This window comes from Kogia breviceps, chromosome 4 (assembly GCF_026419965.1).
Source record: "Kogia breviceps isolate mKogBre1 chromosome 4, mKogBre1 haplotype 1, whole genome shotgun sequence".
Classification (NCBI taxonomy): domain Eukaryota; kingdom Metazoa; phylum Chordata; class Mammalia; order Artiodactyla; family Physeteridae; genus Kogia; species Kogia breviceps.
The window spans coordinates 173,274,579-173,301,500 of NC_081313.1; the positions used below are offsets into that span (position 1 = coordinate 173,274,579).

The window sequence follows — 26,922 nt, forward strand, 5'->3', positions numbered from 1 at the left end:
ACTCCCAAACTCATTCTATGAGGCCACCATAACCCTGACACCAAAACCAGACAAAGACGTCACAAAGAAAGAAAACTACAGGTCAATATCACTGATGAACATAGATGCAAAAATCCTCAACAAAATCTTAGCAAACAGAATCCAATAGCACATTAAAAGGATCATACACCATGATCAAGTGGGGTTTATTCCAGGAATGCAAGGATTCTTCAATATATGCAAATCAATGTGATACATCATATTAACAAATTGAAGGATAAAACCATATGATCATCTCAAGAGATGCAGAAAAAGTTTTCAACAAAATTCAACACTCATTTATGATAAAAACCTTGCAGAAAGTAGGCATACAGGGAACTTTCCTCAACATAATAAAGGCCATATATGACAAACCCACAGCCAGCATTGTTCTCAGTGGTGAAAAACTGAAACCATTTCCACTAAGATCAGGAACAAGACAAAGTTTCCCACTCTCACCACTCTTATTCAACATAGTTTTGGAAGTTCTAGCCACAGCAATCAGAGAATAAAAAGAAATAAAAGGAATCCAAATTGGAAAAGAAGAAGTAAAGCTGTCACTGTTTGCAGATGACATGATACTATACGTACAGAATCCTAAGGATGCTACCAGAAAACTACTAGAGCTAATGAATGAATTTGGAAAAGTAGCAGGATACAAAATTAATGCACAGAAATCTCTGGCATTCTTATACACTAATGATGAAAAATCTGAGAGTGAAATTAAGAAAACACTCCCATTTACCATTGTAACAAAAAGAATAAAATACCTAGGAATAAACCTAACTAAGGAGACAAAAGACCTGCATGCAGAAAATTATAAGACACTGATGAAATAAATTAAAGATGATACAAATAGATCGAGAGATATACCATGTTCTTGGATTGGAAGAATCAACATTGTGAAAATGACTCTACTAGCCAAAGCAATCTACGGATTCAATGCAATCCCTATCAAACTACCAGTGGCATTTTTTACAGAACTAGAACAAAAAATTTCACAATTTGTATGGAAACACAAAAGACCCTGAAGAGCCAAAGCAATCTTGAGAACGAAAAATGGAGCTGGAGGAATCAGGCTCCCTGACTTCAGACTATACTACAAAGCTACAGTAATCAAGACAGTATGGTACTGGCACAAAAACAGAAATATAGATCAATGGAACAGGATAGAAAGCCCAGAGATAAACCCACACACAAATGGACACCTTATCTTGGATAAAGGAGGCAAGAATATACAGTGGAGAAAAGACATCTTCTTCAATAAGTGGTACTGGGAAAACTGGACAGCTACATGTAAAAGTATGAAATTAGAACACTCCCTAACACCATACACAAAAATTAACTCAAAATGGATTAAAGACCTACATGTAAGGCCAGACACTATCAAACTCTTAGAGGAAAACATAGGCAGAACACTCTATGACATAAATCACAGCAAGATCCTTTTTGACCCACCTCCTAGAGAAATGGAAATAAAACAAAAATAAACAAATGGGACCTAATGAAACTTAAAAGCTTTTGCACAGCAAAGGATACCATAAACAAGACGAATAGACAACCCTCAGAATGGGAGAAAATAGTTGCAAATGAAACAACTGACAAAGGATTAATCTCCAAAATTTATAAGCAACTCCTGCAGCTCAATAACAAAAAAACAAAGAACCCAATCCAAAAATGGGCAGAAGACCTAAATAGACATTTCTCCAAAGAAGGTATACAGATTGCCAACAAACACATGAAAGAATGCTCAACATCATTAATCATTAGAGAAATGCAAATCAAAACTACAATGAGATATCATCTCACAGCGGTCAGAATGGCCCTCATCAAAAAATCTAGAAAAAATAAATGCTGGAGAGGGTGTGGAGAAAAGGGAACACTCTTGCACCGCTGGTGGGAATGTAAATTGATACAGCCACTATGGAGAACAGTATGGAGGTTCCTTAAAAAACTACAAATAGAACTACCATACGACCCAGCAATCCCACTACTGGGCATATACTCTGAGAAAACCATAATTCAAAAAGAGTCATGTACCAAAATGTTCATTGCAGCTCTATTTACAATAGCCAGGACATGGAAGCAACCTAAGTGTCCATCGACAGATGAATGGATAAAGAAAATGTGGCACATATATACAATGGAATATTACTCAGCCATAAAAAGAAATGAAACTGAGTTATTTGTAGTGAGGTGGATAGACCTAGAGTCTGTCATACAGAGTGAAGTAAGTCAGAAGGAGAAAAATGAATACTGTATGCTAACACATATATATGGAATCTAAGAAAAAAAATGTCATGAAGAGACTAGGGGTAGGACGGGAATAAAACACAGACCTACTAGAGCATGGACTTGAGGATATGGGGAAGGGGAAGGGGAAGCGGTGACAAAGTGAGAGAGTGGCATGGACATATATACACTACCAAACGTAGGGTGGATAGCTAGTGGGAAGCAGCTGCATGGCACAGGGAGATCAGCTAGGTGGTTTATGACCACCTAGAGGGGTGGGATAGGGAGGGTGGGAGGGAGGGCGATGCAAGAGGGAAGAGATATGGGAACATATGTATATGTATAACTGATTCACTTTGTTGTAAAGCAGAAACTAACACACTATTGTAAAACAGTTATACTCCAATAAAGATGTTAAAAATATATATATATTAAAGAGATATTTTACACTCTTTTTTTTTTTTTTTGGTACTGTGCATTCCAAAGCTAATGTGTTAGTATGAAGCACATTTCATTTCAGATCAGCTACATGCAAGGAGTCAAGAGCCAGAGGCGACCAGTCCTAGTCAGGAATGTTCCACGGTGAGGACAGCAGTATGGCACCACCAAGGGTGAATCTTGGGATTTGGGGCAATTTATATGCTCTTCAAATTCTCTGTAAATTGAAATAGGTGTTTCCCAAATTGTGGGTTGAACTGTCCTTCAAAGAGATGTGTTGAAGTCCCTAACCCCTGGTACCCGTGAATATGACTTTATTTGGGAATAGGGTCTTTGGGGATGACATCAAGTTAAGATGAGGTCAGACTCGATTAGAGTGAGCCCTAAATCTGGTGACTGGTATCCTTATAAGAGGAGAAGAGACATGGAGATACACAGGACAAGACCGTGTGATGACAGAGGCAGAAATTGGAATGAGGCAAGTAAAAGCCAAAGAGAGCCCAGGATTGCTGACAACACCAGAAGCTACGAGAAAAGCGTGGGAGCAGATTCTCCCCTAAAGTCTTCAGAGGCAGCACGGCCCTGCCAACATCTTGATCTCCGTTTGGACTTCTGGCCTCCAGAGCTGTGAGAGAATACACTTCTGTTGTTTTAAGCCACCCAGTTCATGGTATTTTGTGACAGCAGCCCTAGCAAACGAATACAGCTCACACTGAGCTTATACCCTTAAAACCATCTAAATGGAATCTGATTTTCCTAAAGAACCTGTGTTGTGATGGCAGATTCCATTCATGGCTCCATTTTTCCTAACAATGACTCAAGGTCCATATTTCAGTAGTCAATGCTACATGAGACTGTTTTGTAATGTGTTTATCAAATGAGCTGACAGCACAGTAGAATCATCAGTTACATAAAGCTGCATTTACTAGGGTACAACATGAGGGCAAATGCCACACAGTTCCTGCCTGACTTTGAAACACATTATTATTATTATTTTACATAAATAAATAAAGGTAAACGTATTTCCTTGTCAGAACCCTGGAATTTCAGAGGTCTCTTTCAGGATTGTTCAGGAAGCCACTGCTAGCATAGGGGCCCCTTCCTGTGCGTTTTTTTTTTTTTTTTTTTTTTTTTTGAGGTACGCGGGCCTCTCACTGTTGTGGCCTCTCCCATTGCGGAGCACAGGCTCCGGATGCGCAGGCTCAGCGGCCATGGCTCACGGGCCCAGCCGCTCCGCGGCACGTGGGATCCTCCCGGACCGGGGCACGAACCCGTGTCCCCTGCATCGGCAGGCGGACTCCCAACCACTGCGCCACCAGGGAAGCCCTCCTGTGGGTTTTTGATCTATCAGGCAAGGGAGCTGGCTTTAGGTGGGGTTGCCTGTAGCAAACCTGTCCTGGGAGAACAAGCCACTGGCCTGTGTTTTGGACCCATCTACAAAGTTGAAAGTCACCTGCTTTCTTAACAGAGGTGCTGTGGGAAAGCAGCGTTGGCACTTATTCAGTGTGACAGCTTTCAACTTTGGTTTCTCGTCTTCCTTTTATCACACATTTATCAAACGTCAGCCTTGAATCTGGGTTCTCCAAGTAGCAAGTTTTCTTATGTCAGCCACAAATTCGAGCCCCGGGGTCTCCCACAGACAAACCCTCTGTGAATCTATCATGGCTTCTTGGATCATCCCCACTCCCCCCTCATTAGGAGCTGAACTGTGTCCCACAAATTCATATGTTGAAGTTCTAACCAACCCCCACTCTGCCCCCGGGATCTCAGAATGTGACTGTATTTGGAGAGAGGGCCTTTCAAGAAGTAATTAAATTAAAATGAGATTATTGGGGTGGGCCTTAATCCTCTATGACTGGTGTCCTTATAAGAAGAGGAGATTAGGACACAGACACACATGGAGGAAAGACCACGTGAAGACACAGAGGAAGACAACCATCTATGAACCAAGGAGAAAGGCCACACCAGAAACCAACCCTGCCAACACCTTGATCTTGGACTTCCAGCCTCCAGGACTGTGAGAAAGTAAGTTTCTGTTTTAAAAAAGTAAGTCACCCAGTCTGTGCTATTTTATTATGGGATAAAATAAGTGAGCTAATAACACTCTCCCCATTGCACGTGAAGCCCAGTTAAAAAACGCCTCCTTCACGAAGCTTTCTTTGCTTTTCCACCAGACAAATTCCTTCCTGCCTTGTGTAGCTATTAGACTCCTTATAATTAGTCTCTGTTGCTTTTAAGTAACTTTAAACTTACCTAATTACTTTTCTGATTTCAAAAGTAATGCCTGTCACTAATCCATCCATTCCAGGAACATTTCACGGAGAAAGTGAAAATCCTTTGCAATCCCTCCAATTTCCACATCTTTAAGTACCTCTCACACTTCTTAATATTGTTTTAAAAATGGGACCACACACTTTACATTTTGTTGTACAACTTGCTTTTTTTCACTAAAAAATATATATTTCAGACATCTTTCCATGCCATAGCAACTCCATTCTTTTTCCTGGCAGCAGAGTATCCAATTGTATATAAATACTATAATTTATTTAACCATCTCCCTATTTGGGGGCACACGGGTTGTTTCTGGTTTTTATTTTTTTGAATACCAGAAACAGTGCTGCTGAGAAGAGGTTGGTCCATAGATCTTTTGCATACGTGAAGAAATGTTTTGAAGCGGAAATTCTAGGTCAAAGAATATAAACATCAATAATTAAATAATGCCAAACCATACATCAGAAACACTGCAACCTACATTCCTGACAACGGCGTATGGCTATACCCATTTCTCCTCATTGTTGCCAACACTGGGTGGTATCACTTTTTCATCTTTTTTAGAAGGACTGATGAAAAATAATATCTCCCTGTTAATTAAGAACAGGTACCTAATTTTATCCATAGAGGAGATCTTGGGTACCCTATTTTTTTCAGTGCCTGACATTTAATAAATGTGGTATAGACAAAAAAATATTTGCTTATCAAAATATAACAGAACAGATTAGAAAAATGGAAGCAACCTAAGTGGGAAGAGATGTTGGACAGATATAAATGGATCAAATTCACAGAGCATTGATGGAGCATTCCAATTCCTGAATTTGCTGGAAGGAGAGAAACAGATGTATCCACAAGTGGAAATAGGACTTGTTCATCATTACAAGGAAAAGAGTGTTTTGGCTAGAACTTAAAAATGCAAATGAAAACAAGCTTTAAGGTATCATTACAAACCGACTTATCTGGGAAAGGAAATTAAACGGGTAATAGGCAATGGCCGGTGTGGGAGAATCCATGAGTGTCTGAATACTTGGCAGGTTTATAAATGGGTTCAGTGTTTTTGAAACTCAGAATGGCTTTGTGAATAATGAGTTGAAAACCTGTTAATATCTTTGATCCTATAATTATCCCCAAGGAAATCCGCCCAAAGGGTGGGGGGAGTCATTGTATGTAAATGTTCCCAGCAGTGCTCCTGGTAAGGGCAAAAATTGGAAACAACTCAAACACCATATAACAAAGCCACGCTGAGCAAACCATAGTGTAGCCACCCTCTGGAGTGTGGGACAGTGACAGAAATCATTTTGAAACTCAGCAGTAAGCTTATAAACTAGGGGTGATTGAAAAAAGCAGAGTATGAAGTAGTTGGTTCCTGGGGATTAGAAACACGTGTATATTTTTATTTTTATTTTTTGGCCGTGCCTCAAGGCTCGTGGGATCTTAGTTCCCCGACCAGAGATTGAACCTGTGCACCCTGCAGTGGAAGCGCCGAGCCCTAACCACTGCACCGCCAGGGAAGTCCCAGAAACACGTGTATATTTTGAATTCCCTCCTCCTTCCCTCCTTCTCTCTTCCTTGCCTCTATGTTCCATATACCCCATCAATACCTTCTCCCCTCAAGAGTCTTGTCTTAGTTCCTCTGCTTGGAAGCTCCCCCACCCACTCTTCATAACTGGAATTTTTATTTTTATTTTATTTTATTTTTGCTGTACTCATGCAGCTTTCGGGATCTTCGTTCCCGCACCAAGGATTGAACCCATACCCTGGGCAGTGAAAGCACAGAGTCCTAACCACTGGACTGCCAGGGAATTCCCTTCATAATCGGAATTTTTAAAAACCCATTTCAAAAGATAGTAGAGTCTCCTTGGAAAAGATCGAAAGCAACACAGTCTCAATCAAGAGGGGTGAGAAGGAAAGAAGTCAATGTCCTCTCCCACCTCAAATGCTGCCCTTGGAGATAACCAACAGCAACAGCCTGAGCACAGCCTTCTCTCTGCTCTCACTGCCATGGTGAACTCCTACCCACCCTTCAGTTCTCAGTGTCAATGTCACCTCCTCTGAGAAGCCCTCCCTGATCACACTTCACTCTTCCAGAGCAGGCTGAGCGCGGGGCGTCTCCTCTGAAGTGCTGTTATCATTACAGGTTTATTTGTGTAATGACCTGTTTAACATCTATTTTCTGCACTGGATGGCAAGCTCCACATGGGTGGGGATTTGGTCTCTGTCTTGTTCACAATTGGGCACCTAATAAATGTAGCCCCTCAATGAGAACTAATGAACAATAATCACATTATTCATAAATAATTAATGAATAATAATATTAGTCAATATCATGGGGACCTTATTCTCTGCCACATGTTGTTCTAAATGCTCAATGTGGATTATCATTATTATTCTTTTGGCCGCACCACGTGGCATGTGGGATCTTAGTTCCCCGACCAGGGAGGGAACCTGTGCTCCCTGCAGTGGAAGCACGGAGTCTTAACCACTGGACTGCCAGGGGAGTCCCTATATGTAGATTATTTAGTTTTATTTCTCCTCCCAGTAATACGGAAAGACAGGCTCTGTTGTTATTCTCATAATCATGTCATCTGCCCCAGGACACACAGGTGGGAAGCAGAATCAAGACCCCAATCTGGGTAGCCTGGTCCCCCAAGCTCTCACACTCCATCTCGAGGGCGATCTGTAATAAACGACTGCCAGGCGGCAGCAGGACGACTTACCCACGGAGGCAATATCGGCCAGCTGATCCTCAGCCTCCTCGGGGTTGAGCAGGTCTGTCTTGCTTTTCTTTATGGTGGCTCTCCGCAGAGCTCCAACAATGGAAACATGGCAAGAGAAAAAGACGTTACCCTTTTTGCTACAAAAATGACATCGACTGAGTGTGTCCTTGGGTGCTGGGCGCTCTACCAGGGACTTTCTATGTGTTGTTGGATTTTACCCGCGTGGTGATCTGGTTTGGTGGAAAGTAAGAGCATGCGCATTTCACAGATGTGGAGACAGAAGCTTAGGGAGGTTACATGACTTTGCCCAAGGGGTAAAGATGAGAACCAAGTCCTGTTCAGTCTGACTCTAAGTCTGGGCTCTCAGCCATCACTTTCCCTCTAGGAGCCCTGGGATTGGATATGTAGTGACTCCTATGAAAACAGCCCACCCCTTAACCTTTAGCACACTTGCTAGGTGGGCTGGGACTGTGGAAGCCCTTCCTCAGTATTTAGGTTCTCCACCCCCAAGAGCTCGCCAGGGGACAGTGAGTACAGGCATATAATTCCAATAAAGTGATTTAGACACCCTCCAAGGGTAATCTCTTTCCCTCCCCCCAAAATCCATTTTGTAACCTACTGGGATAGGGCCCCAGCTCCTTTCCTTCCTTTTCACTCCTGGTCTCTTCAATCCAAAGTCATTGCTCTGTCTAGACAACTTTCTAACATGTGAGACAAATGTCCTTCATAGTAAGCTGGATTCTTGGTGAAATTATTTTTTTTAAATTTAATGCATTTTATTTTTGGCTGTGCTGTGTGGCTTGTGGGATCCTAGTTCCCCAACCATGGATTGAACCCGGGCCACTGCAGTGAAAGCGCCAAGTCCTAACCACCGGACTGCCAGGGAATTCCCATTGGTGAAATTATTATTATTTATTTTACTTAGTGAACACAAATGGGGCTGACCCTGAGCCAGACACTGTTCTATGCATTCTATTTGCAATAATTAATATAATCCTCATAAACAATCAACTAAGGTAGGAATGATTATTATCATGCCCATTTGACAGATGGGAAAAATGGAGGCACAAAGCAGAAGAAGCTGGGCACATGGTCAAAGCAGAAAGGACAGGCAAGAAAGGGAAACCCTGTGTTAAGGTCCTGAAATTCCTCGAGGAAGCAGATTCCCACCATTCCCTTTATCTTCCTGAGCCTGACCTGGTCTTGTGTTTGTTCTTGGCATCACGTGGGCCTGAACATCCATTCCCTGGAAGCCCCTCAGAATGGAATAGCCTGTTCCCCCAGCCTCGGCTCCTCCTGTGTCCCCTGGCACCCACCCCCACCCCTGGAGCCAGGTTCAGAGCAGTTACCATCAAAGGGATGCCTCTGCTCCCCGTCGGTTTCATCCTCGGCGAGGATCACCTCTTCTGAAGAGGAAGAGCACATAGTTAAGCTCCAGCGTCTGGAGGACTCTCCTGGGAATGGCTTCCCTTGCACCAGGAAGGAAAAGGGTCCTTCTGGACACTCTACTCTCCCCCTTGCTGAGTGACAACTCAATCAGCCAGAAATGTGCTGCTCACTTGCTTCTGACTCCCAGCACCACTTCACCGATGGCCCTAAAGCCAACATCATCCCTACCTCCTTCAAAATAAAAAACCAACCTCCTTACCATAGCCTGTAAGACCTTGCCTGATTTGGCCCCTGTCACCTCCCTGTCCTTTTCTCCCACTCTCCACCTCACGCTGCTCCAGCCACACACAGCTTCCCTTCTATGACTCAACTCTACTCCTACCTCTGGGCCTTTGCACTTGCTGTTCCCTCTGCCTGGAAAGCTCTTCCCCTAGACATCCACATGGCTTCCTTTTTCACTTCCTTCAGGTCTCGGCTCAGAGGTCACCTCCTCAGAGAGACCCTCTCTGATCACCCTGCCTTCTCCGACTGTTTTCTGCCTCCTACTCTGTTTTATTTTTCCTCTCAGCATTTGGCAACATCCAACATTATATGTACTTGGTTATTTTCTGCTCTCTCCCTAGACTATCAGAGTCCTGCAGGCAGAGACCAAATCTCAGTGCCTAGAACAGTGCCTGGCACACAGCAGGTGTCCCATAAGTGTTTAAATAGCTGAACAAATAAACATGTACCTACTGTATGTGAGGCACTGCTCTTTTCATGTGACTTAGCTTGGATTACCTTAGAGACTCCTCAAACAGCCTTATGAGGTAGGTACTATCATTATCTCTGTTTAACAGGCAGGGAAACTGAGGCACAGGGAGGTGAGCTGCATTGCTAGGGTATGGTAGAGTTGGGATCTAACCCAATGTCTGATTTTAAAGCTCTTAAGTGTTATGTATGTCATATCCTGGCTTCATCCCGCTGGATTCTTGTTGCTAAAAACTGGAACTACCAGTCCAGATCCTCTTTCTCCTCCCATCATGACCCTTCCCTCATCCATCTCCAAACTGCATGCATGACTCTCTGTGTGCTCTGTGGCCTGGGATTTCAATTCCTGAGCCCTAGGAAGAAAGGGCCTCACCTGCTTTCGAGATCCACTCCATGTACCCATTGAGTTCTCGTTCAATCTGTTGCTGCCGCCTCAGCTTCAAAAAAGCCCGCCGGTTCTCTACCCGCTCCCTTTCTTTGGCAAACTCGCTGAAGAAGCACAGAAGAGTCAGGTCTGGCTGTTTTACAAATTTTAGGGAGTCTGTGTGTGTGTATGTTTGGGGATTCAGAATCCCTGGAGGGCAGTGCATTTCAACAAGAGGAATCAGGTCTTCTGAGAGAATATCAGAATATTACAGGAGTGGGTATTTCTGTCAGCTTCTCACATTTCCCAACAACTGCACCCAGTTAGAGAAAAAAAAACAAAACCATAAACCATGCCATGCCAACCACTGCTGGCTGCATACCCCATTCTCATTCTCTGTACTCCTGGCTAAAGAATAGTTTCACCCCTCTCTTAAGTTACGTTAATGACACATGAGCTGAAGATTTCTGCAGCAGCCTTACTTCTGTGATATAGGACTTTTCCAGTTTCCTTTCTTCCTCTTCCTGTTTGGAATGTGAGATGGCTATCTTGTGAGCATGAAGCAGCTATCCTGAGACCATGAAGCATCCATGAGATTGAAAGTCTCCAATAAGGATGTCAGAGTGGAAAGCTAGAAGACGCTGGGGTCCATCATGGCACCATGGAGCCACCAAACCAGTCCCCAGACTTCTTGTAGTGAGAAAAATGAAACTCACTTAAGGTTTAGCCAGAAAAACAATCTTGGGGGTAGAGGACAATGTGTGTCATGAAAATGCATGGTTGATTGTATGCTATGATTTTATATTTGGAAAATGGGGGAGGGGGGAAACCCAACCTGTTGTTTCTTTAAAAAATGTAAATTATAGAAATTAAAGCTCTATAGACTTTTCTTGTGTTTTGGGTTGTAGGTCTGAAAATTTTGAGAAAACCTTCCAAGTGAGAGGTCTAAATTACAAACAGGCTTCCCTCCCCCTGGGTGGAGGTAGCTCAGTGCCAGTGGCACAGCTTGGTGAGTGAAGGCTGGGCTGGATTTCATCTCCCATGAGTCCCTTCACTGGGTGCCTCCAGCAGTGCACAACTTATGCACCTGTACATGGCTTGCTGATAACTGTCTAATAACCCAAAGCAAGAGAAGAGGCCTATTCTCTGCCTGGAGAATGATGGCCTCTTCCTGGGTAAAAGATGGTGAGGGGGAGTGGGATGGGGGGAGTAGCAGAGACTTACCCAGACAGCACACCCAGCACGAGGTTCAGCATAAAAAAGGAGCCGATGATGATGAGGGGGATGAAGTACAACCAGTTCCAAGTGTTCCCTGAGGCATCGTTGCTCTATGGGGAGGTGAGGAAGGAAAGCAGGTGAGCACTGAGTGGGACTCAGGTATGACCTGACAGGTGAAGGAAGGGGAAGCTCTTGTTCTCCTGGGACTCTGTCCTCGAATGTCCTTGGCCTGTGGAGTCCTAGAGCTCTGGTAGCCCAGAGAGGGAGAGAGCACAGGATCAACCAGTGGGGGAGACTCCAGAGGTACCACTAGAAGGACAAAGCCTCCTCCTAATCATGTAGTCCTCACAGGACCAGAAACCAGCATGAAACTCAGGAGGACTCCACAGATCAAACTCCAGGAGGAGAAGGAAAAAAAGCTCATTGAAATGTAGAAATGAACCCCCAGTTCCCTCCCTTCTCCCCAAAACAGTCAGGATGGCAGGGTCTGATAATCAGGTTAAATCATCAAGCCAGATGGCAGGGCCGTGAAACTTTTCCTTAAGTGCCTCCCTCCTCTATTGCTTGCAGTCTCAATGTCAACCACAGAAAAATTCCCAGAAATGCCCAGATCAATTTTCAAGGGGAAGAAGTCCACAAATAGAACATTCTTCTCTGGGAGAACAGAACACTGTGCCAATAAGTGAGAGGAGGGGAAGAAAATCAAGAATAGAGAAAGAAAGAAAGAAAAAAAAAAAACAACCCAGCACTTAAAGGATACTTATTTGTGCCAGACACTCCTCTAAGCATATTACCTACATTGGCTTATTTACTCATTTAATTCCCATGATGTCCCTATGTTATTGTCATGCACTGAGGAAACTAAGGCCCAGAAAGACAAAATTGCCAGTGTGAGGTCACAGAGCTAGACAGTGGTGGACAAGGGATTTGAACCAGGTGGCCAGGACCCAGAGCCTGTGGACTTAATCTCTGTGCTGGGGAAGCCTTCTGGTGGTTCATCAGCTCTGTGGCATCTGCAGAATGGTGGGGGGGCGGGCCCAAATATGGCTTTAAAAGCTCACCTTTAAAAGCACTTTCAGTGCTACTGCTGCCCTACAGAAAGGCTAAAATGAGAACGACTGACACTGGTGCTGTGAATCTGTTGTGGAACTGGAACTGTCGCATGCTGTCAATGGGAGGGTAACATGGTGTATGAGTTTCTTGTGGCTGCTGTAATAAAGAACCACCAAATGGGTGGCTTAAAACAAGAGAAATTTATTGGTTCACAGTTCTGGAGGCTAGAAATCCAAGATCAGGGTAGCAGCTGTTGGTTCCTTCCAGAGGCTCTGAGGGAGAATATGCCTCTCCCCTGATATCTGGGGGTTTGCCGACAATCTTTGGTGGTTCTTTGGCTTGTAGATGCATCACCCTGATTTCTGCCTTCATCAACACATGACTTTCTTCCTGAGTGCATGTCTTTCTCTGTGTCCAAATTTCCCCTTTCTATAGGGACACCAGTCATATTGGATTAGGGCCCATCCTAATGACCTTATCTTAACTAATTACTCCTGCAATGACCCCATTTCCAAATAAAATCACATTCTGAGGTACTAGGAGTTAGGGCTTCAACATGTGCATTTTGGAAGGGACACAATTCAATCCATAATACATGGTACAACCACTTTGAAAAATGGGTTGGGAATTTCTACTAAAATTAAATCATGCACCTTCACTATGTCATGAACATTCCATTCCTGGGATGTTATCCAACAGAAATGTGAACCTGTGTATGCCAAAGACACATGCAAGAATGTTCATAGTGGTGATCTTCATAACAGCTCCAAACTGGAAACAAACGGAATCCTTCTCAACAGGAGGGAAGATAAATGGAATATTGTGCAATGAATGACTGCCATCCACCACATGAAACTTTACAGACTTGGCATCAAGCAAAAGAAGCCAGACAGAAAAGAGCATATATGTAAGATTCCATTCATGCAAAATATAAAAACAGGCAAATGAGTTGATGATGTTTTAGGTCCAGGTGGAGTATCCTTTGGGGAGGGTAGTGACTCTGGAGGGAACACAAGGGGGACCTTCTGGGGCTGAGAAGGTTCTGTTTCCTGATCTGGGTGCTGGTTACACATGTGTGTTCAGTTTGTAAAAATTCATCAAATGTGATCTGTGAAGTGTCCTGTATGTGTATTTTACTTGAACCAAAAAAAAGTTTGTTTTTTTTTTTTTTAGAGAAAGTCAACTTTACCTTAAAATGCAAGGAAATTCTGACACATGCTACAACATGGATGAACCTTGAGGACATTATGCTAAATGAAATAAGCCAGACACAAAAGGACGGTATGATTCCACTTATATGAGGTTTCCAGAGTTGTCAAGTTCACAGAGACAGAAAGTAGAATGGTGGGCAGGGGCGGGGGAGGCGGATGGAGGGTTAGTGTTTAATGGTGACAGAGTTACAGTTTTGCAAGATGAAAAAGTTCTGGAGATGGATGGTGGTGACAGCTGCACAACAAAGTGAATGCACTTAATGTCAATGAACTGGACAGCTAAAAATGGTTTAGATAGTAAATGTTAGGTTATGTTTATTTTACCACAATAATTAAAAAAAAGAAAACAAACAAACCAAAAAAGCCAACTTCCATGATGGACACAGACAGGTTCAGGGGACAATGAATATGCCAGTCCCCTGCTCACACCCTTGTTCTAACAGAGTTCCAATGCTTTGCTTCTTGAAAGTTCTGGAAGAAAGAAAAGGGTCAACAGAACAAGGGTGGACAGAAGGCAGGACTGGCTTTATGCTTCGCCCTCTGATGCTGCTGCTGTGGCTGAGGCCTTTTCATTACCATTTCTTAAGGCTAACTATAGCCCAGGGAGAGAAAGCCTGCACCAGCCAACAGAACAAAAAAGTCTGGCTATCTCAGGAAGCAGGTTTGGGATGGAGACAGAGCAGTGGGTGGGTGGGGTGAGAGGGGCAGGACTGAACGGGGAGAAATGGCTGAGGCCCTTGGTACCAAGGCAGCCCCTCCACCCCAGGATCTGCCCACACCTCAGCTCCCTGATATGCTTAGAACCTCCTGGCCCCACGATGCTGCCCGGCATAAAAGACACTCACAGAGCCAGGCTCTCAGCCTACCTGAGCTCATTTAATCCTCTCACAAAAGGTGGTATGTAATCCTCCCCATCTTCCCGAGTGAGGAAACTAAGGCACATAGAGGTAAAGTCCCATGCCCAAGGTCCCTGTCGTGGGCTGCATTGTATCTCCCCTAAAAGATACGTTGAGAGACTTCGCTGGAGGTCCAGTGGTTAAGACTCCATGCTCTCAATGTAGGGGGCACAGATTCAATCCCTGGTCAGGGAATTATGATCCCACATGCTGCATGGCACGCACCCCCCCCCCCCAAAAAAAAAGATATGTTGAAATCCTAACCTCCAGTACCTTTCAATGTGACCCTATTTGGAAACAGGGTCTTTGCAGCTGCCATCAAGTTAAGAAGAAGTCATGATCGTGGGCCCTAGTCCACTATGACTGGTGTCCTTTTAAGAAGAAGAAATAACAGGTGAAGACAGGGACACACAGGGGAGAGGACAGACATATGACAATGGAGGCAGAGATTGGAGGGACACAGCTGCAAGTCAAGGAACGCTGAGGGCTGACAGTCACCACCAGAAGTCAGGAAGAGGCAAGAAAGAATTCTACCCAGAGTCTCAGAGGGAGTATAACCCTGCTGACACCTTGATTTTGGACTCTGGCCTCCAGAACCGTGAGAGAATACATTTTTGTTGTTCTAAGCCATCCAGTTGTGGTACTTGGTGACGTCAGCCACAGACAAAGAACACAGTAACTGAGCTACTAAATGGCAGAGGTGCCACCTCCCGACCCCATCACTTCCAGGCCCTGCTCTCCTCTCATTCTCCCCCTGGATCACTCCAGCCACATGGCCTTCCTGTAGCTCCTCAAACACACCAAGCACAGTCCCACCTCAGGACCTTTGCACCTATTGCTTCCTCTGTCTGGAATGCACTTCCCCCAATTTCCTACATGGCTCCCCTCACCTCCTTCAGATCTCTGCTCAAAGGCGACTTTCTCGGGCAGGGTTTCCCTGATGGCCTTTTACAGTTGCACCTTCATTTCTAATCTCATTTCCTGTTCTATTTTTCCCTTAGTGCATCTCTTCCTCTATACTTATTTCTCCTGCCATTGTCTGTCTCCCCACTGTCAATTCCATATGGGGCAGGGACATTGTGCTTTTTTCCTACTGCTATGTTCCCTATCACAATGCCAGGCATGCATGCAGTGTCCAATAAATGTTTGTTGAATGACTGAATGAGAGGTGGCTCCCCACACAGCCCCCATCCTCCACCCCAAGCTGTGCTCCCTTCTCCCTCCTCTCCCCTTCTTCCTCCCTTGTCTTGCTTTCCCCTCCCTGGGGACTGGGGTTCTGATGCCTGATTTTAGAGATGCTTGTTCTCTTTCCAATCTAGCCCAAATGACTCAGTTCCCTGCTGTGGATCCAACAACTCACTGAGAAGAAGCTGGCAGAGGGTTGGGTGCAGTTTTTGATTAGTAGGTGGGCTTTCCTGGGGTTTGCTCAAGAGAAAAATGAGAAATATATTTCCCAAGCCGAAAGACTGGAGCTTCCTTGGCTGTTCTGTGATAGCACAGAATGTGGGGGACATAAACCTCCCATCCTGGGTCTTACCTCCTTTGGCAGTTCAGGTTAAGCGTGGGTGTGTTCATGAGTCTGGATGTGGGGAGGAGGGAAACTGCTTGCTTGTCAAAGTTATTAACACCAGAAAGATACACTTGCAGGATCGCCTTGTCTTTCTTCCCAAGGCTCAAAGAGTTCCACTGCCTGCAACGCTATTCTTCATTAGTGCTGTCACTAAATATTTCCTGAGATACGGCAAGATGGCCCGTCCCTGTCTCCCTGTGGTTGGCTGAGGGCCATATGATGAGTGCTGGCCAATGAGGAGTGAGTGGAAATACCTAAGTCACTTTTGGACCAGAGCATTGAACTGCCAGTGTGGGACCCTCCAGGGCTCGCTTTCCTTTTAGAATACCAACTGGTAATGTTCTAGGTGCTGGTTGCTCCATTAGCTAGGTCCCAAGTGACTCTGCTGAGTATAGCTCTCTTCTTCCTCACTGCCAACCTGCACTGGACATGTAGCATGAACCAGAAAAGACATTTGTTGTTAAAATCACAGTGACGTTGGAGAATGTTTGTTACCGCAGCATAACCTACATTTCCTGACTGATACACCCGGATATTTCCTTGGTTCACTCCTTTATCTCCTTTAGATTTCTCTCAAATATCACTTTCTCATTGACTTTTATGTGGCTCTCCGGAGGCAGATGGGGGAAAAGAATGTTTCCTGTATGTCTGACAGAGAAATTAAGGTTCAAGATTACAATGAGCTGGTTGTCCTCTGAGCCTCTGCCTGGAGACAGTTTCTCCTAGATCTTGACTTGGGTGATTCCCTCTCATCACTCAGCCTTTCATTCTACTGTGCCCCCTCTTGGAGAAGCCTTCCAGCCAAAAGGGCTTGCCCCTCCTCACAGCACAGACAGAACTCTCATTCACTTCCAAGCATGTTTTGCTTTCTGAATCATTTTGTCAATATATGCATTTGCATTTGAAGTCTCTGTGGGTGGATTGTTTACATAATAAAGTGACAGGGAAATGTATTTATCTCAAGTCCCAATGATCAGGCTGTTTCCCTGGGAAACGAAGAGGCAGGTGGGACAACAACGGTCACTTTAGTAGAGCCCGTTTGAGCTGACAAAACACCCCTTGATTCCCAGAATCCCCAGTGGATGGGGAAACTGAGGCTGAGGGAGATGATTTGTCTGGCTCACACAGGGTGCGGATGGCACAGCTGGGGCTAGAGCCATCCTTCTGGCTTGTATCCGACAGAATTTTTTTCCTACCTCACTCCTTCACTGCGCTTACATAGTATTTTCTGTTTATAACAATTGGCCCATGAAAGCCTTAAAGGAGAGGGAAAATACTGATTCACCCCTGCACTGTTGGTACCTAGCATGATGCCTGGCGCTTAGCAAGCGCTCGATACTCATCAAACAATTGAATGGCTGAGTCCCAGTAAAATCCTCAAGTGCCTTCTGTTTTATGGCTTATTTTCCTCTAATTTTTTGAGCATGGTTCAGTCAGAAAAAGTAGAAGATGTAAGAGTAGAAGATGTAAAAAAACAACAAACCTCAGCTCAAGAGAACACCCAACTCCCCAGCATAAGGGATAAAAATAGGGTGGATTTGACTGTGAAAGAGCCAAAGCCCCACAGTGGCCATGAGGGAGGTCATATGTCTGTCCCAGTTTGTACCTGTTGTTAAATCATGCGACGCCTGTTAATTATTTTTTGAGTTCTCCTTTCCCCATTCACTGTCAAAAGTGTCCTGGTTTGGGCAGCGAATTATATGGTCTTTCTGCCTCTGAGGTCTCCTGTCACCTCCCCTGGCCTCTTCAGCTTCTTTGCACCCTCAATCCCTCACTTCCAGCCACATGGACAGCCTGACTGCTCCTCACAAATGCCAGAACCACTCCTGCCTTAGGGCCTTTGCACTGGCTGTCCTGTCCACCCGGGTCTCTCTTCCCTGACATACCTACATGGCTCTCCCTCACCTCTTTCAGGTCTTATTAGAAGAACTTCAACCTCTCACCTTGAGGATCCACAACCCCTCTACTGCTTTATTTTTCACCTGAGCTTTCATCACCCTCTTACACAGGAGTTGATGCACCACCACCCATGCGTGCCACCTGTTTTTGTAAATTAATGTTTGTCGGCACACAGCCATGCCCATTCATTATGTATCTTCCCTGTGGCTGCTTTTGTGCTACGAAAGCAGATTGAGTAGTTGTGACAGAGACTGCATGGCCCACAAAGCCTAAAATATTTAAGATTCTGCCATATATATAAACATTTCTTAATGATCTTGTTGGCTGCCTGCTTCTCCCACCAAAATGTCAACTCCCCCCAAACAGGGATTTTTTTGTCTCTTCCATTTGCTGCATATCCTTGGTGCCTAGAACGTTGCCTGCATGTAGTATACATTCAATGAATGTTAGTTGAGTGAATGTGTGATCTAAAGTCCCCCAGATCTGATGTTTTGATGTTGGCCAAAATAAACATCTATGAATTATACAAGGGCTTAGTTCAAAGATCAGTTTCAACCACTAGTGACCATTTGTCAAGGGACTTGCATTTATAATCATCAACTAAGCACAGTTTTACCACTTTCTTAATTGACATTAAGTGAGGAATAGAAATAGTAAGAGAAACACACAGAGAAAAGCACAGAGGTGGGGGAGAGAGAGGAATAAAGAGGTGAAGAAAGGAAAGGAGGAGAGAGAGAGAGAGAGACAGGAAGAAACAGAGAGAGACAGAGACACCAAGAATTAAGAGAGACAAAGACAGAGAGGGGGAAAAAAAAAGAGAGAAGGCGAGAGTCATAGAGAGAGGGAGGGAGTGTAACAGTTAGTGCCCAGTGCTGGGTTCAAATCCTGACTTTACTACCCTTGACTAGGGGATCTTGGCAGGTCACTGCATCCCTGTGAGCCTCAGTTTCCTCATCTGGAAGATGGACCTAAAAATATTTCCCTTCATGAGGTTGTTTTATGGATCAGTTGATGATACAAGGAAGATGTAGGGATGCAGCAGGCTCTCACAAATAGTGAAAAGTTAACTCAAGATGTACAGGTCCTGCCAGGGCCCCAGACTCTTCCTCTCCCCACCCTGGTAGCAACTAAGAGAGGGAAAGTCCCATCGCCCCCACTGCATCCCCAGGCTGCTTTGGCTCATTCGGTGAGAAGCATGTTGGGTATGTCCTCTGTGTGGGGTGGAGGTGATTTCTGATTTTTTTTTTTGTTTTTGAGTCATGCATGCACATATGGTGAGGGGGTCCTTGTGAAATAAGGCTGCCTGTTGCTCAAGCAATACACAGAGCCACCAACTTTTGTCTCCAGCAAATGGCTCCAGTGCAGCCCTCCTGGGCTTCCCCATGCCGCCCCCTTGAGCTCAGAGAGCCAGTCCTCCATCCTGTTTGCCATAGGAGGTAGCAAATAGCAGATTCTGAGGGAACCGGTGTTGAGTCAGAGCTGGATTCCAACCTTAACTCCCTGTGTGTGGCCTTGGCCCTCAGTTTCCTCATCTGTAAAATGGGACTATTTAAGGCTCTACCTTAGAGGGTTACCATCAAGGAGTCACAGGCTGGTGCACAGAGAAATACCCAGAATAGTGCGGTACAGAGGAAATAGCTGATATCCCATTAGGATTCCAGAAGACTGCCCAGATCCAATGTGGGCCCAGGAAGGTCCACGGATGGGCACAGGAGCCCTCTGGGTCCTTCAGAGGTCCGGGACAAGGGTAGAGCTCAGCTATGTTGACTGAGGTTCATTTTATAGCAGTTAGACATGACTCAGACCACACTTTTGGCACAGAATTTCACTATACTTGCCTTTGAGGTCTTTGGGCTTGCATAAGCACTCACCCCACTACAAAATCCTAATGTGGGCAGGTCCACCATGCCCAGGGATGCCTCAATGCCCCATCGTCAAGGATCCCTGGTATTCTAGAGCAGGGTTTCTCCACAGTGGCACTCTTGACATTTTGGATTGGGTAACTTGTGGTGGGGGCTGAGCGAGACACAGACAGTGAGAATTTCAGTTACTTGCTAAGCTATCACCTCCTCGGAGGGTTTTCCTAGCCAAGCAACCACAGAAATCACTGCGAGATTCCCTCTGGCTCAACTGGGGTGGCAGCAAACTGCAACAGTGCGGGCAGAACTGGTGCCCACAAAATGGGAGAGATGCCCCTCTCCCACAGAAATCACATGTAGTTCACAGATATCCCACAAAATCTTTTAGCTTCAACACTCCCATGAAATTATGGGGGTTATCTGACTCATTGCCAGGTCCTGTTGGCAATGTGTTATAAACACTAAAACGATGTCACCAATCTGTTTTTAACAATATTTTTATAACAATTTCAGTACATTTGGCTTCCTTCATCATCTCCAGTCTTTTAATTTATTAGACTTTAAAAATCATTACACTGACAAAGGGGTCTGTGGCTCAACAAGGTTTAAAATTCTTTCAGGTGGATTCTCTTTGCTCCCAATCTTCCATCTTTCTGCCCCAGACTTAGTGAGAGTTTTAAGAAGTTCCTCCTTTGAAAATTAACTGCCCTCCTTCCCTCTTGCCCTTCCTCTCTCCCTCCCTCCTTTTCCCTCTCTCAACCCCCCACCTCTCTCCCCCTCCCCCTCAATATCTATTTCTCTGGGTTCAGCTCAGAGCACAGGGAAGAGGAATGCAGAGCTCGAAGGCTGGTACTGCCATTTCCTGTCTGGCAACCTCCGGCAACTTTCTCAACCAGAGTCTTATTTGTAAAATGGGTGACAGTAATCTCTCCTTCACCAGTTATTTATAGACTTTATTTGGGTTTGCCCCTTTTTCAGGATCCCATCCAGGATCCACCATTTCATTTAGTCCTCATGCCTCCTTAGGCTCCTCTGGTCTGGGTCAGTTTCTCAGTCTTTCCTTGTTTGTCACGACCTTGACAGTCTTGAAGAGAACTGCTCAGGTATCCTGCAGAACACCCTCCAATCTGGGTTTGTCTGATGTTTTGCCTACGATTATGGGGTTATGAGTCTTTGAGAAGAAAACCCCGGAGGTGAGGTTCCCTCCTCATCATATCAAATCAAAGATCCTATGATCACACATCCACTGGGATGTCAAAATTTGTCACTTGGTTAAGGTGGTGTCTTCTAGGTTTCTCCACTGTGAAATGATATATGTCCTTTCCTTATGCTATTCTTTAGTAGTGAAGTCACTAAGTCCAGCCCATCCTCAAATTGGGGGTGGGGGAAAGATTAAACTCCATTCCTGGAGAGGGACTGTCTATATATATTAAATGGAATTCTTTTGTAAGGAAGATTTGTCTCTTCTTCACTTATTTTGTTTATTTAATAATAAAGCAATAAAATGACCATTTATTATTGTTATGTCAATCAATAAGTCATTTATTTATTTTGACGTGGACTCTCTCTGACAGGTAATATAAGATAGAAACACCCGGCATTCAATGGGCACCCAGAGAATGCTCTTTTTCCTGTCTTTCCTTCCCATCTCCTGGTCTATGAGTAACCAAAAATCTTTTTCCTCCTAAACTCTTAGGAAGACAAGTTTAAATGCACTCCCTGATTATAGAAGTAAATTATGAAACTACTACACATAAAATAGATAAGCAACAAGGATTTACTGTATAGCACAGGGAACTGTATTCAATATTTTGTAATAACCTAAAATGGAATATAATCTGCAAAAAATAACTGAATTACTGTGCTATACATCTGAAACTAATGCAATATTGTAAATCAACTATCCTTCAATTAAAAAAAAAAGAGGATAAAAGTAAATTGTGCTCATTGTAGAAAATTTTGACAATATAGAGAAGTATCAAGAAGATAAAGATTCCCAAATCCCACTACCTAAAGGCCATCTTGGTACAGCGGACTCCAGAGTTTTTTCCTTACATTTTCAAAATTAAGGACTGACTGTGGACTGAATTGTGTCCCTTCTCCAATTCATTTCATCTGTTGAAGCCCTAATCCCCGATGTAATGGCATTTGGAGATGGGGCCTTTGGGAGGTGATTAGGGTTACAGGAGGTCATGAGAGTGGGGCCCGCATGATGAGATTAGTGTCCTTGTAAAAATAGTGTCCTTGTAAAAGTCACTAACCCCAGAGAGCTTGCTCTCTCTCTCTCTGCCCTCACCATGTGAAGACACAGTGAGAAGGCAGCCATCTGCAAGCCAGGAAGAGAGCCCTCACCAGAACCGGACCACGCTGACACCCTGATCTCAGACTTCCAGCCTCCAGAACTGTGAGAAAGTACATTTCTGCCATCTAAGCTGCCCAGTCTATGGTGTTTTGTACTGTCAGCCTGAGCCGACTAAGACATAAGGCTTATCTCACCTTGATTCTTTTTTAAAAATAAGTCCCCCCCCCCAACTTGTCATTATATGGTGAGCATTTCCCCGCATCCTTAAATATTCTCCCAACAGATGATTTTTAATGACATGATACTCCATCATATGGAGGGACCATACGGTATTTAACCAGTTGCTTCCAGTTTTGTTCTATTTTTACAAATAACGCTGGGGTGCACATCCCGATATAAATCTTCGACAGGGGTGCTGATTAGTTAAGGTTAGGCTTTTTCTAAAAGGCACTTTAACCAGGAAGCCAAGTGGGAAAGAAAAGAGACAAATTGAAAAGGGAAAAACCTGGACGGGGCCCCAGCACACCGTGTAGGCGAGCTGCTGTTCCCTTTGCCAAGAACGCTCTTCCCCCAAACATCTGCCTGGCTCTCTCCATCTCTGTGGAAATGTCACCTCCTCTGAGGAGCCTTCCCTCATTGCCTGACCTAAACTAGCCCCCACACCCCAATGCCTGTCCTTTTATGCTGCTGTTGTCCTCATAGGATGACACAGGTCATGTCACCACATCCCACATTATGTATTTGCTTAATGTCTATCTTCCACCTTCTGAGTAGTTTATTATTTATAACGTTTATTGGTCACATCTGTCTCCCCTACAAGAATAGGGATTTTTGTCTGTCCTCTTCATTGTGTTGTCCCTGGTCACCTGATCATTTCCCGGCACACAGTAGGCACTCAATAAGTAATTATGGAATTAAAAAATGGATTTCAATGATACTGAGAAAAGAAATGAGATGTTGGGATCATATAGCACTGCCCAACCAGGTGGACGACATCCATCTGGCATCTGTGCCTGTGGATTCTAAGATGCTTTGAGCAAGTGCTTCTGGACTCTTCCCATGGATCTCACCTAATAGCGGATGGTGAGGTCATGCTCACGGGCTTGGCTCTAGCACAAGCATAAAGGACAGACAGTCCAGACACTGTGCCTGCCAGTGGCTGGATGGAGCTAAGGGAGTCCTAGGGCAGGCCTGGCAAATGGCAGAGCACAAGGGCATGACCCAAATGAGTCTGGGAAAGCAATAGCTCTGTCCTCGTCAGCAGAAACTGAAAGATGCCACTTAGCTCCTGCCCTTAGCAATGAGTTGTCCTAGTGGTTGTGTTTCAGGGTGGGGGGAGGTTGTCTTAATTTAGGAAGCCCCAGACAAGGGTTCAGGTGCAAGCACTTCATTTGGGAGATGTTATGAATTGAATTATGTCCCCACCACCCCTGCCCCACCAAGATTTATTGAAGTCCTAACTTCCAGGACCTCAGAATGTGACCTTATTTAGAAATGGGGTTTTTGCAGATGTAATTAGTTAAGATGATGTTGTATTGGAGTAGGGTGGGCCCTAAGCCAATACGACCAGTGTCCACATAAGAATATGGCCATGTGAAGATGGGGTATTCGAGTGGACAACAGAGAATCTATAAGCCAAAGAGTGCCAAGGATTGCTGGCAGCCACCAGGAGCTGGAAGAGGCAAGGAAGTATCCTCCCCAAGAGCCTTTGGAGGGAGCCTGACTCTGCTGACACCTTCTGGCCTCCATACTCTGAGGTAATAAATGTCTGTTGTTTTAAGCCACCCAGTTTGTGGTACTTCATCACTGCTCTAGGCTCGCATCAGGCTCAAATCCCTGCTCCCTGAGTTTCCACCCAAAGCATGACTGTGGGATGTAAGTGCATGGAAAGTTCTAGAAGGCTACTCTGAGTTAGTGGCAGTTACCAGTGGGGTGAGAGTGGCAAATAAAGTGGGACCCAATGGCTCACTCCACTTCTTCAGGTGCTGCTGGAGTTTTCACAATGAAAAATTCATTTACATTTTTAAAAGGAGTGCCCTTTGGGGTGGAAAATTTGGCCTACAAATTTGTACAATGCACTGTTCTAAATGCTTCACATATATTCACCTCCCTCAGTCCTTGTGCCCTGTGAGGTAGGACTGTGCTTCTCCTCATTTTGCACACATGGAAATGGAGGCACAGAGAGCCCAAGTGACTTGTCCAAGGTTGCACAGCAGGAAGTGGTGGAGTCGGGAGGGGAACCCAAGCAGCCTGATGCCTGACTCTGTTCTCTCAACTGTTTCCCCTGAGTTTGCTTCCCCCAAGGTGATTCAGCTCTAAGCTTTCAGGGCAAATATCCCCTAAGATGATGGTGCTTACAACTATAGAACCCTCTGGAAATTCGTGTCTCTGCTCACATTTCCTCATCCACCACTGAGCTCATCTCCATTGTCTTCCTATGAACCTCAGACCCTTTTTCTGGATGTCCAACCCCATGATATAACCTGTTTCCATGTTCACACTTTACTTAGCTCCAGTTCTCCAGCCCCACTCTCTGCCTAAGTTTCCTTACCTTCCTGTCTCCCAGTTCTGTTTCACTCCCAGGAGGGCTCATTTACCTCTGAAGCCTCCTCTTGCAACAGCCTTGTAAAGAAAAAAAAACCTAGGGACTTCCCTGGTGGTGCAGTGGTTAAGAATCTGCCTGCCAATGCAGGGGACATGGGTTCGAGCCCTGGTCCAGGAAGATCCCACATGCTGCGGAGCAACTAAGCCCGTGAGCCACAACTACTGAAGCCTGCGCTCTAGAGCCCGCGAGCCACAACTATTGAAGCCCACACGCCTAGAGCCCATGTTCCGCAATGAGGGAAGCCACCGCAATGAGAAGCCCGTGCACCGCAACGAAGAGTAGCTCCAGCTCGCCACAACTAGAGAAAGCCCGCGCGCAGCAACAAAGACCCAACGCAGCCAAAAATAAATAAATAAATAAATAAATAGAATTAAAAAAAAAGAAAAGTAAAAAACCTAGAGCCCAAGCAAGCTTTGGCCAATTGGGTGTAACCTTTAGCCCAAGCTCTTTGCAGGTCAGGGCCAAGAAGGAGCCTGAGCATCTCAAATCTGCTGTCTGTTCCTAGAGATGCTATGAAGGATGGAAGATGGGGGGCAGGTAGGAGTGTACATCTTTTCTGACCCGAACTTAACATTTTCAAGACCTAGGACAAGAGTACCAACCGAGGCCCGCATATATGTGTAAATATTTAAAAGCTCCTAAATAAAACATGCTGTATGCATCTCCTTTACAAACACACCTTCATAAGCACTTGGAAGGTCAGTCTGGAATTTAGAATCTGGATGTCTGCACTGGATTATGGGGTGGGGACAGCCTTTCCTGCCCCTTGACCATGGCCTGCCACCTGGAGGCAGGGGAGGGGGTGCTCCACACACACATGCATGGACACACCACCCTGCATGTCCAAACTCCAGCCACATCTGTGCCAACAGCCACCCCAAGGACACCCTTGGCCCTCAGGGGATACAAATGGGTGGTGTACTCAGAGAACAGACCCATGGAAGAATCTCATGCAAGTCCATGAAATCTGGGCTAGGGGAGGGAATTCTAGGATCTAAGATGACCCAAAAGGTGACCTAGAAAGTGGAGTGGTGGTGGCACTAGCTCCTGGTAGACATTTCCTGTCAGCCCCATAGGGAGGGGCATGGCTGGAGGAGGGCCAGTGAGGGCTCCAGTGCAGAGCCCCTTTGCATAGGTGCTCAAGGACACTTCTCTATCTCTCATCTATGTTGGTTTTTAACGTACACAACCTTTACATATTCAAAAATCTAAAATTATATTTAAAAACTTGTGCAATTAAAAATTATTCAGCATCTGTGTGCCCTCTAGATCTCCATCTCCCGAGGGCCCTTCTCTACTTAAAGTTATGAGGACAACACTCCCATATCCTCAAAGGACTGAGCCTCAGGCCGGCTCTCCTGGGGCCGTGTTGAGTTGTCCTTCGGCTACCTCCCCGGCTCAGAGTCCCTCCACTGCAGCCTCTGGAGTTGGCTGGTCCTGGCTCTCCACGACCCCTTATCACTTACGTTGTAGAGGAGGTCAGTCCACCCTTCCATGGTGATGCACTGGAAAACAGTCAGCACTGCAAATAGGATGTTGTCGAACTGAGTGATCCCATTGTTGGGCCCTTCCCAGTAGGGCTGACATTTGGTCCCATTGGGGCAGGTGCGGGCAGGTTCCTCTGTCCCACACGGAGCTGGAGACTCACCCTGAATGTCATCTATGAAAGGGAAGGGGAGAAAAATCAGGGGAAAGGGCTAGCAAAACCAGCTCTGAGAAACAGGAGCCAGCGAAGATTCAATGCTGTTGAAGAAAAATGGCTATTGAGATGAATTTATCAGTCTTTTTCCCAAAAGCCCAGTGTTTGGCTTTGTTGACCTATTCATTGTTTTCCATTTCATTAATTTCTTCTCTAAGATTTATTCCTTTTTTGTTCTTTTCCTAAACTTTTGGGATGAATTAATGTTCCTTAAGGCTATAAACTACTCTTTAAGTGCAGCTTTAACTGCATCTCACAAATTCTGTCATGCATTAGTATCATTATTGTTCAAGTAAAATATTTAGCAATTTCCATTATTATTTCTTCTTTGACTCATGGATAACTAGGAAGCATTTAAAATTTGTCATATAGCTACAAAAATAGAATAATATAATGAATTCCCCTGTACCTATCATCAATTTCAACATTTA

The 26,922-nt window shown here is 44.8% G+C and overlaps 1 protein-coding gene across 12 annotated transcripts in view; it reads right to left on the reverse strand.

Moving 5' to 3' along the window:
• Window positions 1-26,922, reverse strand: part of CACNA1A (calcium voltage-gated channel subunit alpha1 A) — a 246,207-nt gene that overhangs the window by 99,490 nt on the left and 119,795 nt on the right. For 10 of the 12 annotated variants that reach the window (XM_067032656.1, XM_067032659.1, XM_067032658.1 and 7 more), the window contains 5 exons: window positions 26,259-26,452; window positions 11,404-11,507; window positions 10,189-10,304; window positions 9,026-9,082; window positions 7,677-7,772 (listed from right to left, as the gene is read on the reverse strand). In XM_067032656.1, coding sequence (XP_066888757.1) covers window positions 7,677-7,772; window positions 9,026-9,082; window positions 10,189-10,304; window positions 11,404-11,507; window positions 26,259-26,452 — 567 coding nt within the window. The remainder of the gene's footprint in view (window positions 1-7,676; window positions 7,773-9,025; window positions 9,083-10,188; window positions 10,305-11,403; window positions 11,508-26,258; window positions 26,453-26,922) is intronic. The other 2 variants (XM_059059987.2, XM_059059986.2) reach the window with 1 other exon arrangement.